General features: G+C 44.0%; 1 protein-coding gene across 1 annotated transcript; it reads right to left on the bottom strand.

The window, feature by feature from the left end:
• Positions 1-10,554: 10,554 nt before the first annotated feature.
• On the bottom strand, positions 10,555-12,565 carry LOC136528628 (ubiquitin-NEDD8-like protein RUB2). The gene is made up of 3 exons (XM_066521583.1): positions 12,350-12,565; positions 10,955-11,214; positions 10,555-10,841 (listed from the first exon to the last, which is right to left on the bottom strand). The coding sequence occupies exons 1-3, from the start codon at positions 12,440-12,442 to the stop codon at positions 10,733-10,735; spliced, it is 462 nt and encodes a 153-aa protein (XP_066377680.1). The 5' UTR covers positions 12,443-12,565; the 3' UTR covers positions 10,555-10,732.
• Positions 12,566-18,555: the final 5,990 nt, after the last annotated feature.

The following is an 18,555-nucleotide window of genomic DNA, read 5'->3' as shown; positions in this document are numbered from 1 at the left end:
CTCCGATTGGTATCACGCTTCAAAGGTCCATCTTTTATACCTTAGCATCATTTGGTAGACATTGTCTCCTATATTTCCTATCTAAGCATATGTGCAAACTTCAATCCAAACTCTTAGTACATATGTAGGGGGAGCAATTGCTACCATATGGAGTTCGTGAAACTTGTCCATATCCTTTTACACATAGTAAATATGCTTGGACAGGATTCAATTGAATTTCTATTCATATCTTTGTGAAAGGGTTGTCATGAATTACTAAAAAGGGGTGATTGAAAGCTCTAGTTTGGTTTTGGTAAATTGATGAAACCCTAAGTGCTAACCTAGTTTATCAAAGTGATTATGAGATAGGTGGCACTACTCCAAATGATGAAGAAATTGTGAAGATCATGATGATGGTGATGCCATGATGATGATCAAGCGCTTGGACTTGAAAAGAAGAAAGAGAAAAATAAAAGGCTCAAGACAAAGGTATAAATGGTAGGAGCTATTTTGTTTTGGTGATCAAGACACTTAGAGAGTGTGATCACATTTAGGTTCGATAGTCGTACTATTAAGAGGGGTGAAACTCGTATCGAAATGCGGTTATCAAAGTGCCACTAGATGCTCTAACTCATTGCACATGCATTTAGGATCTAGTGGAGTGCTAACACCCTTGAAAATGTTTGTGAAAATATGCTAACACATGTGCACAAGGTGATACACTTGGTGGTTGGCACATTTGAGCGAGGGTTAGGAACTTCAATGGCGGAGTGTCCGCCCGTAGAGTGCGGACAGTCTGACGGTGCCACCGGCGTCCTAGACAGAAAAGATGGAGGTCACTGTAAGTGACCGGACGCTGGTCTTGGTAGGACCAGCGCGTCCGGTCAGAAGAAGCAGCAAAGACACTGGCGTCGGTCTCTGACCGGACGTTGGGTCACTTAGTGACCGGATGCTGGAGGGTTGTGTTCGGTCCTACTAACGTGGCAGTGCATAGAGGAGACGCCGAGTGACCGGATGCTGGGTGAGTCCGGTCGAGCATGATCGGACGCGTCTAGTCATGAAAAATCATTTCTGGATGCTTACTAGAAACGACTAGACGCTGAGGTCCAGCGTTCGGTCACTTCATTGCAGCGCGTCCGGTCATCACTTGACCGTTGAGATCGAGCGCTCAGTATTTGAAGAGAGGGGACACGTGGCACGCATCGCGTGACTGGACGTGGAGGTCCAACGTCCAGTCGATATGACCGGAGCGTCCGGTCACCCCGTGTTGTGCCCAGTGAAGGGGTACAACGGCTCTATTCGTGGGGGCTCTCTATTTAAGCCCTATGGCTAGCTCAAGCTCACTCTCTTGGCCATTTACATTGACATAGCAACCTTGTGAGCTTAGCCAAATCCCTCCCACTCATCTCCATCATTGATTCATCATCTTTGTGAGATTGGGAGAGAATCCAAGTGCATTGCTTGAGTGTTTGCATCGAGAGGCACTTGGTGTTTGTGTTTCGCTGTGGGATTCGTTTGTTACTCTTGGTGGTTGCCGCCACCTAGACGGCTTGGAGCAGCGAGGATCATTGAGCGGAGGTTGGTGATTGTCTCCGATTCTGATCGTGGTGATTGTGAGGGGTTCTTGACCTTTCCCCGGTGGAGAGCCAAAAGGTATTCTAGTGGATTGCTCGTGGCTTGTGTGATCCTCATCTTGTGTTGGTTGTGCGGCACCCTATTGAGGGTTTGGCATGTGAAGCCAATTAGCGCGTGAACCTCTAAGTGAGTGAATCACCACAACGAGGAGTAGCTTGCCGACAAGCAAGTGAACCTCGGTAAAAAATCATTATGTTCATCATTTGATTCTGAGGTGATTGGTTTTCATTGGTATTCACTCTTGTGATTGATTGGCTCCTTCCTCGACATGGTGGTATAAACAAATTGCTCACTCTCTTTACATTACCGCAAACTCGTTGTCAAGCTCTTTAGTGTAGCTAGTTGTGAGAGCTTGTTAGTTTGGTTAGTGTGGCTCTTTAGTTAGCCTTTGAGAGCACACTAACTTAGTATAATGACATAGAAATTGTGTGGATAGAAACTATATAAACTAGAATCGTGGTAGGTGGCTTGCATCTTTAGTAGGCTAGCGCAACACTTGCTTCGCCTCATAATTGTCTAACCGGTTTGTTAAGTGTTGTTGTAGAAATTTTTAATAGACTATTCACCCCCCTCTAGCCATTAGGACCTTTCAGTAATCCATCCCTAGCTTTCTCTGGAGTCTCATTGCCATTGACCGTCATAAGTACATCTTCAAGAGCATCCCTAGATCAGCCGAAGAAGTCAAACAGATCGCGGGAGCTGATGCTATTCGGCTTAGAAATTTTGAGAGCGACCCATGACGTTCCAGACTTGAAATCTGCATGTCAACGCGTATCTTGTGTAGAATCAATCATACTCTCTGTTATTTAATTACGCTTCTTTTTTCGGCTAAAGAGCCGATTTGATATAGCCAATCCCAGACTTCTAATCCAATCAAGTCTGAAAACACGGCTTTTATTAAGAGAACCCTTCGATTTCTTGCCTCTAGTTGCTCAACGTCGTATTCTCATCGACATTAGTGAAGTGGCGCTTCGCCTTCCATTAATTGTGGTTGCCTTTTGCATGTCCCAGGGCATCCGCCTCTTCGCTTCAGGTCTTCAAATACCAGCCAGTGGCTTCGGCCTCGAACACATCTCTATTCGCAACTATTCCTTCGCTCCCTTCCGCCTGCCAAAACCCTGCAGCGGTTTTCTTCCTTTCTTCCATAGATCCAATCATTCCTCATGGTCGGCGAAGATAATCGAGGTAAGCGTGCAACAGAGGAGATCCCGGAGGATAACATGCCGATGAACCAGCGTCTCCGACGCATGAGGTGAGATTGACATTTTTTGTTTATGATGATGAATAGTTCTAACTCGCCTATAGGTTTGTTGTGAATGATAGTCTCCGTCCTCTTCCCAAGGCCGGCAGGCCTTCTGACGCCGCATCTTCTATGCCGGCCTCGTCGTCGGATTCTTCCGACTCCTACAATGGCGACGATGCCTGGCGCTATCTTCATGAGTGGAGGATGGCTCAGAATCGTTATTCCGAGGCGACTTAGGAGAACGGCCAACTAGAGATTCGCCTTGGGGTCTCTTAGGCCACCCTTCACGCGGCTGAGGAGGAGGCCAACGCCATCCGAGCACGGCTAGCCGAGTCTGATGCCATGGTGGCGGGTAAGATAAATTCCAAGAATGCCTCATTCTGATTTCCATTATCTTTATCTTGATAATCTTTTATTCCTGTCACTGTCAGCCCTGACGGTGTAGTTAGAGTCTCTCCAACTGGCAGTGAACGCGGCTGTGGATGCTGTCAATGCGCGGGGTTCCCCTATCGACGCTCGTCTCTAAGACATCCCAGTCCGCATTTGGGAGATCGCCCTCCACGGAGTTCGTCATGGTGCGGCGATGGCGCTGACCGCGGCACAAGTCCAAACTGGGTACGAGCTCCACGCCATGGAGACTGGTTTCCCAATGGGCGATGGCCCTGAGGAGCATGAGGACCTACTCGAAGAATTCATCATGGCAGCGGAGGCCATAGTAGACATCACATCCGCTCAGGATATGGTGAACAAGGTCTTTGATTAGTCTGTACTTAGGGTAATCTGATGAACAAAGACTCATATGCTTTCATGTATGCGCCTTAGTGCAATGCCCTTGTGTATGACTATTTTTTTCTTTTTGTTTTTGCTCTATAGGCGATACATATCGTATCGGCTTTCATTGTCTTTGAAGATTTTCATTTTTTGAACTAGAGGCGATACCCTCCTGGTACTGGCTATTAGAGCTGAGAATGAATCGGCTATCAAGTGTTGATCAAATGTTAGGATAACACCCCGCAGAACTTTTTATATCAAAGGTCAAACGATTAACCAACCTAGGTCAAGCGTCCTATTAAGCGAAACAGAACTCCTTTGAGAAATCCATTAACTCTGAATCACGCTTGCACTTTGACTCAGCATTTATATACGTCGGCCTAAATCCATCTCCAAAACTCAATGTTTATTTTTCCTTTAATCCAACGGCCGACGTGAAGCCATGACTTTTCTACTAAAACAAACTCTCAGAGCCGATCGCTTGCATCGGCTGTTGGCTTTCATTGCTGATCTTAATGAAGCCTCCTTCCCATGACTTGTTAGAAAAACATTTGAAGTCTCTTAGTTTCCAAAAGACTGGATCGGCTGTTGCGATGCTCATGGACTCATCAGCACGAACCAGTTCGACATCATCTCCATGCCATTGAATCAAACACTGATGCATGGTTGATGGTATACAGCAGTTCGCATGAATCCAATTGCAACAAAGGAGCAAACTGTACGACCCTTTTCCATCGATGACGAAGAATGTTGTGAGCAGAGTCTTGCTTTTGATTGTTAGTTCGACGTTTATTGCCCCCCAGGTCTTAGACGTATTACCTCTGAAGTCTTTAAGCATCATGTCAGTCTCCATCAGATCTTCTGGTCATTTGGCAAGTTTACGAAAAGTAGTGTAAGGCATAAGATTGACAGAAGCACCTCCGTCTACCAATATCTTATTCACCGGCTTCCCATCAACAAGACCTTTCATATATAAAGCTTTTAAGTGCCAATATTTGACTGGTTTGTCAAATATTGCTTGCTGTACAACCGTTAACTAGGGAACTATCTCCTCATACTCCGAGTCATCGAAATCCGAATAAACTTCTTGATCTGCCAGAGCTCTAAATTCTGATGGCAATAGAAAAGCCATTTGGATATTAGCCAATTGTTGCTTTCTATCGGTTGTTTGCTTGGTATGCCATACTTGAGGTTTACCGGATGCCTAAGCTTGTTCCATCTCTTTATTCCTTAGGTGTTGCACCCTTCTCTTCTGACTTCTTGTTAAACCTCCTGGACACCATTGGCCCTCCTGCCAAACATATTTTCTTTTGTTGCCTTTCTCTTCATGATCAGCCTAGTCCTGGTCAATAACTCTTTTCCAAACCGATCATGAACACTTTTATTTTTTAAGCGTCGATCCATGTTATTATGATGATATGCATCTTGAGCATGGATAGACCGGCAGCTGGTTTGAGACTGCCTATACTCCCGATATTGATTGCTACATTCTAGACAGTCATGTTTGGTAGGCAACTTCAAACCTTCATTCCAGCAATGTCTGAAGAAAAGACAATTCTAATATAATTCGGCTTGTTTTCTTTCATACCTCTCTTCTTTCAGTTGATGCTGGTACGCTTGATCCTTTAACCAACGTTGATAATCCTTCTCTTTCTGCCGCTGCCACTTATTCAACAAAATCCGAGATGTAACCCACGGCTTTGTCGTCTCTGCTTTTGACGTCTCTCCCTGCTCGTATCGGCTCTTTTGCTCGGCACGACGTCTCCTAATCTCTCTGTACTCGTCAGCCGATATTTGCATTTTAGGATCGACTGTTCTAGCTTTTTTTGATTTAGTTGATGTTAGGACCTTAGTTTTTCCTTTGAATAGCCCAGCATCAACCATGTTTTGATCTCCTAGGAAAAGATTATCATCAACTTTCATTTTTCGAGGCATATCAAATTTGAGCCTCCCCTGCTGAATAGCCCTCTGTATATGCTGCCGGAAAATTCTGCATTCGTTGGTGGAATGAGAAGTAGCATTATGGAATTTGTAGAACTTCTTATTCTTTAATTGATTAGGGGCAACATGACATGACCATTGGGCAACTTGATCTGCCCTTTCTCAAGTAAGAAATCAAAGAGCTTGTCTAATTTGGTGACATCAAAGTCATAGCTCTCCTCAACTCCTCTTCCCCAAGGATTTGGCACCATCACTGTCTTTTTGCCCTAATTCCATTCAGCCGCAGCAACCTCTTCTTCTTCGTCTTCATAGCCGTCATCGACTGAATATGGATCATAAGCTTTGGCAACTATAGTACTCTTCTGGAACCAGGTATCTCTACGCATACTCTGGAATTGGCTATTGAGTGCTGCTACTCGTTGAGCCAATTGACCCAAGTTGTCAAATTCTTGTCCTAGCAGCTTTTCTTTTCACATCGGTAGTATTTCTTGAACAGCTAAAGCAGCTAGTTGATTATCGGCCAAGTTTAAGGAGAAGCACAAGTTTCTGGTTTCTCGGAACCTTTAAAGAAATTTAGTGCCCGATTCGTTAGTCTTCTATTTTATAGTTGTCAGATCGGTAATCTTCTTTTCTCCAGTCTTGTGTAAAAATATGTATGAAACTTCTTCTCCATGTCAGTCTAATTGGCAATAGAATTGACTGGCAATAATGAAATCCAAGTGAAGGCTAGCCCTGATAAGGATAGAGAGAAGAAACAAACTCGATGGGCATCCTCAACTGATGCTTTGCCCAATTATGTAAGATACCGACTAATATATTCTATCGTGCTTGTACTGTCTTGGTCAGTGAACTTAGCGAATTCTAAAAGCCTATAATTTGTTGGAAGAGCGACCAAATCATACCATTCTAGATATAGGCGTTTGTATGAAAAGGTCAGCCCTTTTGGCTTTAGACCGAACTGATTCTTTATCATCTCGGTCACCCTCAGCAGTAATTTATCAGCTTGTGGATTTGGATTTCTTTACACCTGCTGACCCATCTGTGGATTAAAATCTCATGTGCCTTGGTATCCTAGATTTGGCATCATGTGAAGGGTGTTATAATCCGTGCCATAGTGATACCCTTGTGGAATCTCGATCTGCTAGGCCCTTTGCTAGCTTGTTGCTTGAAGTCTCTGATTATAGACATAAGGATCTATATCTCTATGGATCATTTGAATTGATGGTGCTATTTTTTGAGCCGACGATGGTATGTGGCCTGATATACCGAAATTGATCACCTAGTTCTAACTTTGCTCCGTCGGCTGTTGCACATGTTGTACTGATGGTCCAGGATTGTATTGTATCTGATTTGCAGTAGTTCCTTGAGCCTATTCAGATGAACCCTGAACTGTCTGGACATGACCACTACCAACTGGTGCTGTTTCTTGATGGCTGATACTGACTTGATTAGTCCCTTGGGTCGATGGATCTAGAATGTTTTAATAAGCCGATCCGCCTTGACCAACTGGAAATCTATGAATCGCCTCTCTCATGGCGTTGTGGAATATGTCCGCGAAAGCTTTGTTATGGCATCACGAACAGATTTGTCTACAACTTCCTTAAAGAAACGCCTGTCTTCATCTTCAGTTGTATCTGTCTACCCGTGTAATAGAACTCTTGGTAGTGGAAATTTCTGAACAATTATGTTGTCACGTGTTTTGGTGTAGGACAGCAAATATTTATTCTGAAACTCTTATGTAGCTTTGCTGATGATACCCTTATCCCCATCAAGTAGATCTTCATAATGCAGCATAAGAATGTCGTTGTTGTTGTGAACCGCCATAACGATTGTGGGGTCCCACCGAGCGTGTTAGAAACTTGTGTCGACACAGAATTTTTGTCCCGTGCCGAGGACACACGCAGCAAGCCGAAAGGGTCTGGTCGATGGAGCGGTAGATCCGCCTAGCTTCAGCGCAAGGGTGGTCGATCCTGCGCACTCCTCCCGAGACATGCCAGTCAATTTAACCCTGTAATTGACAAGGAGAGAAAGCTTATCAGTAATTAAGGGCGGAACTTACCGGTGTTGCCAGACAGTCCTGAATGTGCGGCTCTGAGAGCCGATATGAAAGGAGATCGACTAAATAGTCGATTCCAGCATATTCATGAGAATAAATCAGTTAAAGCTCATTGGATTGTATAAGAAGAGTCGGTTATCATTCAAGATAAATGTCGTTATTTGAGCAGATATTAATCAATGGCAATAAGATGTCAACAATGATTGGTTTATGCTGAGCCAATAATTACAAGCAACCGAACCCCTTTTATATAAAGAAATAATTCAACACCATTTAACCGTTTAATAAAGATAAATCTAATAAACATGTTAGATCTCATCTATCGCTATGACCAGTGGGGCATGAGACAGAATCATACAGGCCGTAGAAATAATAATAGACTCAATGACCCTAACTCATTACTAATATCAGTGGAGCATGAGGCAGAATTATGCAGGCCGTAATACAATAATAAGATCATGGGGCTAACACATCTTTCAACTTATCTTTACTTCAACGGTCTCATGATGCGAACTGCTCTTGAAAGCACTCGATATCGGCTAAAACAGTCGATTCAGGCATAGCGCATAGTTAAAGTCATGCCTTATCAGGAATAGATCTACCGAATAACGATCCCCACTTCACGGTGCTAACAGTGGGGTGTGAGGAAGAATCACGCAGGCCGTGATAATGGGCCATGGAACGGTTTTCGCTAGCCAATAAATCTACTCAAGACGCAACATGCTTTAACCGCACGCTATGCACGATCAAGATTGATGTAAAACAGCCGATAAAACGTAACTCATCGTTTAATGTATAGATTAGATCAGTTTTAGATTAACAAACGATGGGTTAAACAGGATATAAGACCGATCTAGATCAATCCCAATCGGACAGAGTGATATTGCTGTAATTTAGATGAATAATGAAAGCAATAAGCAATATCGGTAACTTAATGAATCTATCAAAGACTGTCATTCTAAGGTAGAGCCGATAACTTACCTTGATCTAGTTCATGCAGTGGGGGTCGACCGGATCGATGCAGCCATACTTGAACTAGGCAAGAATCGATAACTAACTTATACCAGAGTCGCAGTGGAGGTCGACCGGATCGATTCAGCCGTACGAACAGAGGTGTAAGCCATAACGGTACTTACAACAAGCAGTGGAGGTCGACCGGATCGATGCAGCCGTACTTGCTGAAGAACTTACCGAGATCTACTCTACTCCTATTCCTAAGGGGTGGCCGGAGCCGAAAAAGTAAATGACTTGTATATTTGATTGATTGTTGTTTTTTACAATAGCCGGGGCTCGGTATTTATACCCGGAGTCTAAACATGAATCCTACTTGATCACGATTCGTTACAATCTTCGGTATAAAGAAAAACATTCCTAATTTAATATAACTTGGACTCTAATCTTTTTCTTTTTGTAGAGTACATCATGTTTCGTCCTTGCGCCGATCGTAGCCTTTGTCATTATTTACCAGCGCTGCCTGAAGAAAGCCGATTCCGGTGCTGCATTCGAATCAGCTAATTCCAATATGTACACAATTGCTTTCTTGATGACATGATCTTAGGAGCTTTTAAGTCTCTGCGAGACTCCTTCAAATTTTGGTGTAAACAATTTCATTTCAAGAAAAGAAGAGCTCCTTTTGTGACCCGACAGGGACGTTAAGCTCCATTTTTTTTTGTTTCAGAAGATACCCCTATTGCATCAGAAATGCACTTACGAGACAAGCTGGAACATCCGTATCTGAACAAAGACAAGATAACAGATCGATGTCTGCATTCGAATGGGTTATTTCTTCAGGAGCGTTGAACAAGAATCTACAGGTGTTGATGTCTCCTCATTGTTTTCAGGAGCATTGAACTAGAATCTAAAGCATTCAGGATCATTGAGCAATGTCTCCATCATCCTGATGCATCAGTGTGTGTTTTGGCAACGTGCTTTCTGGTCTTCCCTGGACGAGTCTAGTCTACACAGTAGCGACTTGGCTTCTTTATCCAGCTTTTACGGGATGCTAAGTGGAAGATAGCTGCCCCACACGACAAATATTGTATACATCCAACAAGGAATTAGATTTCATTTCAAAGAACTGTTTAAACTTTATAAAGTTTTTCCTTCCACTCACTTCATTAAGGCTCATCCTTAAGTTGTAAACTCCCAGGTCCCATCTTGAGATAAGATTTAGGGTGCGTTTGGTAGAGATTTATATTCTCGTAGAAACATTTCGAATCTAAATTCTGTAAAGAGATGTTCAACTAACAAATTAGAATCGCTTCATGAGAAATGAGATCATTTGGTTGGTAGGCTGGACTCTGGTTAAAATTGTTTTCTAAAAAGAAGTCCTATAAATAAAATTATATTTATATTCTTTAAAATTCAGAACCTTTTGTCGCTGAAGAACAACTTAAATAAATTCATTTTTAACTTGTTTCACTTAAAAAGATTATATAAAAAGTCATGGTTGCTAGTAGAGATGGGGGACAAGAATCAAAATCATGTGAAACCAGCTAACTGTCATTTCTCCTTCCATACAAGGGCATAAAAACGAGAAATAGTTCTAGTGATTCTCAAGTGAAATTTTTCTCGCTTGACCTGTGTGGCAATGATTCTACCAATTGTCGCAAGAATAAATAAAATAAGATATTTCTGGGTAAAGCGCCCCCCCCCCCCCCCCCCCCCCCACACACACACACACACACACACCTTTTTCAACAACCCTTTTCAACCAACATGACTCAAATCAACGGGACATGCAATGCAAAAATATGAGCACAGTCTTACTCTGCGAGTGTCGAGGAAAGATATTAGATGGCATCACGATTGATTTAGCCAGCGATCTTACTCTGCAAGTGATGAGGATTAAGGAACCAGAAAATAGACAACAACACGATGGACAAGCCATTTAGGTGAAAAGGAGAAATCAGATGGCAACTCAATGAACTCAGGGCAATAAGAATGAGATGGCAACTGAATAAACTTAGTTCAAGCATTTCATAGACAGTACAGATGACACCTGACTCTAGTAGTCTGCTAATCGCATGACACAATCAACCACCCAATACAAGGCTTCAATTTTGAAACAACTGAGCATAAGCAGAAACTAGGTATGACTTTTTAATCTATTGGCCACCCCTCAGAGCAAGCACAAGATGGAGCACGGAACCACCTTCAATGTTGTAATCCTTGGCGGTTTTGTCATCAGCAAGCTGCTTCCCAGCATAAATGAGCCTGCGCATGCGAAAGTTTTATTAGGACCACACAATGCTAAATGAAGATTACAAGAATTTGGAGCTTATAGAAAGGTTTCAGATTCATTTAGATTATAGAGGCAAGTCGAGTACCTCTGCTGAACAGGGGGTATTCCTTCTTTCTCCTCAACGCGCTCCTTGATCCTATCGATTGTGTCAGTGGGCTCAATGTCAATCTCGATTTCCTTCCCAGTCAGTGTCTTCACCTTGATCATAGTTCCACCCCTGAGCCTCAGGACCAAATGGAGTGTCGACTCCTTCTGAATGTTGTAATCAGCTAATGTTCTCCCATCCTCCAATTGCTTACCAGCAAAAATCAGCCTCTGCTGGTCAGGCGGAATGCCCTCCTTGTCCTGAAATATATAAGGCAGTATGTCAGAGAACCTGCAGAGTTAGAATTGTATTCCTTAACCCATCTTTCAATCAGTGTTACTTCTTATGATCACAAGTTTTGGAATGTGAGTCAGATTTAAGTGCACTTGGTCAAACATGGACAAAGGCATGGAATACAAATATTGAACATGCACAGGTGTTAGAAAACAAAAATTACTTAAGCATGGACAACGTTCTTCAAAGCTAAGTCAGATTGAGCTGTTAGACTAGGAAATTCTTTTGTGCACCAAAAACGACACAAGAGTAAGCTTTTATTTTCCTAAAATGTGACTGAGAATCTGAGTAACACTGCACTCAAATACATTAGCAGCATCAAGGAAACCTTTTCTACTTAAAATCTAATCATGCAAAGCCTAGCATGGGAAAATAAACCTGCCATTCAGCACTGGGGTTACATGTATGATCATAAAGTCATGTTTGACATTGTCATTGCCAGCAGAAAAAACATATATCAAATGAAGTATTTATTAGTTGACCATGATGCAATTATTTGGTATGATAACTATAGAGGCTGAGGCCATTGCCAACATGCCAAAGCCATGATAATCTGTATTAGTAATGATGTCAACTCTTTACATCCCTTGTTATGAAAAGAATTCCTATGCCAGGTGCTTGTGGAAAATTTGCAACTTCCCTAACCACATAACAGAGGGGCTGTCACAGTTGATAGCCACTAAATTTCCTAGATTTATTTGTTCATGACAACAAACAAGACTTAGAGGCGACAGGGACACCAAAACAACAGTACTTTTTTTTTTTGATAATTCGCCCACAGTACTTACTAAGCGCCCGTTCTAGAGAGAATCATCATAAGCGCCCGTTCTCTAGAGAATCTCCATACTACAGCCAGCAGTCACTATCCAGAGATTTAAAAAAAAAGAAAAAGAAATCCCACTATCCAGAGATTTAAAAAAAAAGAAAAAGAAATCCCAAGATCCTTTTCCCCCAGTGGGCAAGAACCGCACTAAAAACCCTACCAGATCGGCACACAGCAATCAACAAGGCTACTCCGGTGTTATTATCAATCAATCACAAAAGACACAACTCCGCTACGAATCGGGAGTCACGGGGGTGAAGGGGGACGACAAGGCGGACCTGGATCTTGGCCTTGACATTGTCGATGGTGTCGCTGCTCTCGACCTCGAGCGTGATGGTCTTCCCCGTCAGCGTCTTGACGAAGATCTGCATCTCGCCGGCTATACGACCCGATCTGGAGCTAGGGTTTTACGGCGGCTTGACTCGCGACGAAGTCGCCGCAGCAAAGCCCGAACCGAACGAGGCTCTTGCGGAATCAACAAGACGATGATGATGGTTGACGAGGCAGGAGGCGTGGCTATTTTGCATATATGCACCCGGGGGTGCTCGTATTCGCGTCGAGGTCCGCCGCGTCGGGTGCGGGCTTGGAGGGCCTTTCAGCTGTGGTGGGCGCGTGAATGCGGGACGTAGTGGACCGTGAAATAAGGCTCTTTTGGGCCTTATATGGCCTGGACTGTCTGGGAAATGCTTCGACGGCCCACGGGATCTAAAAATTGTTTAGAATACTTTTTGTTTTTTGAAAATAGAACAGAATTACTAGCACTCGGGATAGACGGACAAAATTGAATTGAATGCTCTCCTACAGTCCTACTCCTACTCATAAACAATCCGTACGAGGAGGAGATGAACTGATGAAGTAGCAGTCGAGATGCTCAACAGCCGGTTCGCTCGCTCGTATCTGACTTATAAGTCATGACTTATTAGCCAATAAATAATATTTTTTTCTTGTACTAAACTAGTCAACGGTATTTTCAGCCATAGCTTATAAGCCAAACAAGCCCAAACAAAGAGAGCACCGGAGTATGGTTGGCCTTAGCGTGAAGACGTGAACTCTGGAGTCCCCGTACAGTGGAAACCCGTCACGTTTGGAAGATTTAACTTTTTACCATTATAAGAATCGCTACCTCCTGAGATCTCACTTCAACGGATGGCAATACGATTTTAGCACGTAACGGAGAGAAGAGATACAGAAATGCCACATTTGCACTCGTGGCACGACAGCGCGTGAGTCCACGTCGGATCCGAGGCAGCAAGGGGTGGCAAATGACCGCGGCTGCCCCTGCCCTCTGCTGCTAACCCAGGCGGGCTGCACTCAGTCGCCTCACCCGACCCATTTCCCCGCTCGTTCTTCGTCTTCCCAGTCTCGCCGTAGCTCTCCGCCGCCGCCGCCGCCATCCGACGACGCCGCCGCCTTCCTCTCCCTCCTTCCTCTCTCAGCTTTCTCGATGGATTGAAGGTACATGTGGACCGACATTGTCGCCATCCCGCTCGTTTTATTGCACTGATTTTGATGGGATTGTAGGTTAGGTTAGGGTTCCTACCAGTGATGGTGAAATTGTCCGCCTTCCTTGCTTCATAGGCCGTTGATGTAGTGGCTTCTGTTGTGGTGGAGATTGAAGGAGACACAATGGATTGGAGTGGTTGCCCTATTTGGTAAGTTAAACTTCAGTGCACTTTGTCCTCGCTTTGATTCCGGATTGGAAAGATGGTGTGTAGTAGGATAGTGTCTAACAGTTTTATTTGTATTTCTGTTTGTTATTGTGTCAGGATTGATCATGGCAACGTATTTAGATTAGTTGTTAAGGTTTCTAAGTATGTTGCTGATGGTGAGTACGGGCAAGTAGAAATGTCACCGCAAGAGCATGAACTATGGCTGAATACTACTGTGCAGTTTTCTCTGTCTAAATTTCATGATAAAATGGCCAGTAAGATAATCTGGGGACCTTCACAGAAATTGGATGTTTGGATGGTTGACAGTGACAGCGAATCTGAATGGAAAGTTAGGAGGGATGAACATTTTGAGCAGCTAATAAAGGATAGATGGGATGACAGGGTAGCTGTGCTTATAGTGGATGTAGTCAGCAAACATGCTCAAAGTGCTAATGCTAGCTCTGGTGCTAGGTGTGCATCTAGTGTCACTTCTACACAAGGCAGTGCTGCTCTTGGTAATGCACAAGGCAGTGCTGCTCCTAGTAATGCACAAGGCAGTGCTGCTCCTGGTAATGTACAAGGCAGTGCTACTCCTGGTAATGCATAAGGCAGTGCTGCTCCTGATAATGTAGAAGGCAGTGGTGACACCGGCAGCTCTCCACCTCCATCTTTGCCAGTGGAAGAAGCAAAAGAGGTTGATTGGGCTGAGTTGACTATATTGGCAGAGCCTAATGAGGATGGAGAGGCCAAGGAAGTTGCTGATGAGGACAAAGTGTATGAAGCAATGGGTTTCAATGCAACAGATGAAAGAGTAGATGAAGCAGCTAGGGAAGCTGTGCCTATCCCTACCATGATAGCTGAGATGCAGAGTGATATGGCAGAAGGAGTTGTACCAGTTGATGATCATGTGGGTGAGGAGCCAGTGTTTGATTGGGACAGGGATAATCCAGATATGTCTGTAGGGGTTTCTTACCCTTCTATGGATGATTTCATATTAGCTGTGAGACAACATGCAATTGTCAAGGAGTTTGAGCTTCATACTACACACTCTGATACATCAAGGTTTAGGGGAAACTATACTTCTCTTGGATGTCCTTGGATTATTAGAGCTAGAACCCAACACGATGGGAGTGTCAGGGTATTTTTTTATAGATTTGTTTTGTTTCATTTAAACTGTCTGGCTGTTATGTTTGTCTGGTTACTTATGTTTGACTGTTTTGTGCATGTGTAGGTGCAAATAAATCAAGGGTAGCATAATTATGTCTCTAGAAGCAGAGTGGTTGGTAGGATGGCCTCACAAGCTTGGGTGGCAGATAGGGCTATTCCACTACTCAAGAAGAAGCCAAACATGGATCCAAAGAAAGTGCAGGAGGAGCTACAGACCAAATACAAGATTGAGATCCCCTACCAAACTATAGTGTATGGCAGACAAAGAGCAGCCAACAAGCTTTTTGGTAAGTGGGATGACTCCTTTGATTGGTTGATAGATTTAAGGCAGAGGTAGAGATGAGATCACCTGGTACCATAGTTGAGATAGCTACTGAAGAAGTTGATGGGAAGATTCATTTCAGCAGATTTTTTGTTGTTTCAAGGCAGCCATAGATGGTTTTAGACATGGATGTAGACCATACATTAGTATAGACTCCACAACCCTTAATGGGATGTGGAATGGCCACTTGCCCTCAGCCCAAGCATTAGATGGTCATAACTGGATGTATCCTTTAGCATTTGGTTTGTTTGACTCAGAAACCAAAGAAAACTAGATCTGGTTCATAGAGCAGCTTAGCAAAGCAATTGGACCTATGGACAAGTTAGCAGTATGCACTGATGCTTGCAAGGGTCTTGAGGCAGTAGTGGCTCAAGTGTGGCCTTAGTGTGAGAAGAGAGAGTGCTTCAGACATTTGATGGAGAATATGAAGAAATATTACAGTGGAGATGTCTATGCCAAAAACATGTGGCCTATAGCTAGGCCCTATACTCCTCACAAATTCAAGTATTTCTTTGACAAGGTTGTGGCAGCTAGCCCTGGTGTGCTTACTTGGTTGAAAGAGCACCATAACCTACTTTGGGCCAGGAGCAAATTCAGCAATGACATCAAATGTGACTACATCAACAATAATTTAGCTGAGTCCTGGAATGCATGGATCAAAGAACACAAGGATCTGCCTGTGCATTGTTTGGCTGATACTATCAGAGAGAAAACAATGGTCCTATTTGCTAAGAGATGGAAGATCTCCACTGCCTTGACTGGAGAAACCTTACCTGCTGTCATACACCAGCTCAATGCAGCTTCCAAGGGTCTAGGCCACCTCAAAGTGACCAAGGGGCATCCAGAAGAAGCAGAAGTCACGGAGATATACAAAGATGAAGAAGTGAGGAGGTATGTTGTGTATCTTACAAAGCATATTTGCACTTGTAGAGAATGGCAGGTAATTGGGAAGCCATGCCCACATGCACTGGCTGTCATCACCACTATAAGGCAGCCCCAAATGGACCTATATGTGGACAAATACTACTCTGTTAAGAAGTTTTAGGCTGCCTACCATGGTATTATCCCAAACATCACTGACAGGGACCAATGGCCTGAGGTTGATAAAGGTTTCAAGTTGTTGCCACCACTGTCCAAGAGGAAAAAACAACCAGGCAGATTGAAGAAGAGCAGGTACCTATCTCTAACTGAAAGAACTAGAAAAAGAACTAGGCAGGTAAAATGTACTGGCTGTGGTGAGTATGGCCACAGAAGTGGTAGCTCGAGGTGTGCACTGACAGGGACAAAGAAAAGGTAAATACTAAATTGTTATCTTATTTCAACAACTAAGCAACAACTATGGTGTTTATTTACAGGAAGAGGATCAAGAAGACAGCACCTAGACCAGGCAAAAAGAAGGCCAAGAAGGACCAGCCACCAACAGACCAAGGAACACCAAGGACAAGAGCAGCAATGGCTAGAGAGACAGCTGTAAAGGCAGCAAGAGAGATTGCAGAAGCAGCAGATAAGGCTGCTGTTGCAGCATAAGCAGTAGAACAAGCAGAGAGGCATCTCCTGGATGTGCCACCACTGGAGACAATTCCACCATCAAGCCTAAGAACACCTCCAAGCCTTGATTTGCAAATTGTAAACCAGATTGAAGACATGCTTGCTGATGGTGCTCCAAGGAAGATGACACCAAGGAGGAAGCAGCTGGCATCCAAGGTCAGGAAGAGTCCAGGAAAGAAGACTCCAACAAAGAAAGGGAAGAAAAAGTGAAACACCTGAACATGTAATGTGCTTTATGTGGCCACAAGACTATGTAATGTGTGGCCTTAAGCTACTGTGATGTAAGTGGCCAAATGACTATGTAATGTGTGGCCTTAAGCTACTGTGATGTAATGTGTGGCCTTAAGCTACCTGTTATGGTTTCTATTAAGTTATGTGCCACTTGAAACCCTTGTGCTACCTCTATGAATTATGTGTGGCCTTAAGCAACCTGTTATGTGTGGCCTTAAGCTACCTCTGTGAATTATGTGACAATTCATCATTTTAGTTTCAGTCATCCATCAGTTTCATTCATCCATCTAGTTTTAGTCATCCATCAGTTTCATTCATCCATCTAGCCAATAAAATTATGGGGCCAACATTTTTCAGTTTCATTCATCCATCCAGCCAATAAAATTATGGGGACAACATTTTTTAGTTTCATTCATCCATTACTTCATTACAGCATACATCACTACACACCCAAAGACAACACATACAACACAAGCAATGAACATGTTTATCGGTGCAGAAAGTGACCAACTAGTAAATATTTATAGTTTTGTTGTACGTTGTGATCGGAGGTGGCCTAGCACTCAATGATATAGGATTTATACTGGTTTAGGCAACGTGCCCTACGTCCAGTCGGGGTCGGTCGGTGACTTTATTCCTGATCCCAGGTGCTCAAAGTCTGTAGTGGGGGTACAAACGAGAAGGAGAAAGGAGGGGGTATACAAGAGGTTCAGAAGGCTCCGACCGGAAGGGTCGTGGTCGGAACTGGGTGGTCCTATGGTTGGGAGTGTTGATGTCAATCTAGTGAGTCTGAGCTTGAAGAAGTCGATCTCCCCTGGTTGGAGGGAGCACATCCCCATTTATAGATGAATAGGATGGCTTTTACAGGTGAGAGGGAGAGAGTACAGATATTTCTAAGCCTTGCTGCCTACGGTGATGAAAACTAGATAATGATTGAAGCCTCCCAATACTGTCGATATCGCTGTAGGATGTCAGATGTGCACAGGGGGTCAAGATATCTTCTTTAGGAAGGATGGACGTTGGTACCTGCAAATACTTCTGGATGCCTCGTGGCATGTGAGGAGCCGCGCTATGTTCACTTAGTATGGCAGATCCTGGAGCCCATACCGCAATCGGTGTCTAGAGACACGCGGAGGGGGCTTACCATATGGGAGTTTCTATCGGCCCCTACAATACTTTGTGTCAGGGTGGCTGCAGAGCACTGCTTCGTGTAGGGTATGGTCCCTGGTACAGCGGTTTTGACTTATGAGCCATGCCTTGCCTTTCTTCGCACGCCTTCTAGTTCTTTCTGAGCGGGCGTCCCTGGTCGGATGGTCCCCAGTCGGAGAATAGCGATGAGCATGGTTTTCTATGAATCCCGGTCAGAGACACGGGGTCAGAGTCGGAGGCGGTCCTCGGATCAGGCTTTCCAAGTGGAGGTCATGTGGAGGCGGCCAGGGTTTGATGCTAGTGCTCTAATCAAAGAGGCCGTTCGGAGCTGGCCTGAGCCTGAGCTAGTGCTCCGGTCGGAGAGATGGGCTGAAGGCGGCCTGGGCCTGAAGCGAGTGCTCCGGTCTGTTGAGTTTAG

This window comes from Miscanthus floridulus, chromosome 19 (genome assembly GCF_019320115.1).
Source record: "Miscanthus floridulus cultivar M001 chromosome 19, ASM1932011v1, whole genome shotgun sequence".
Classification (NCBI taxonomy): domain Eukaryota; kingdom Viridiplantae; phylum Streptophyta; class Magnoliopsida; order Poales; family Poaceae; genus Miscanthus; species Miscanthus floridulus.
The sequence above is the reverse complement of the archived record's forward strand: the minus strand, read 5'-3'. Positions and strand labels throughout refer to the sequence as shown.

What these genes read in the sequence shown, in the direction of transcription:
- LOC136528628 (XM_066521583.1), bottom strand. Translation starts at nt 12,442, where the DNA reads ATGCAGATCTTCGTCAAGACGCTGACGGGGAAGACCATCACGCTCGAG. An exon ending in ATGTCAAGGCCAAGATCCAG is followed by an intron (nt 11,215 to 12,349) that starts GTCCGCCTTGTC and finishes TATATATTTCAG; the next exon opens with GACAAGGAGGGCATTCCGCC. An exon ending in ATACCCCCTGTTCAGCAGAG is followed by an intron (nt 10,842 to 10,954) that starts GTACTCGACTTG and finishes TCGCATGCGCAG; the next exon opens with GCTCATTTATGCTGGGAAGC.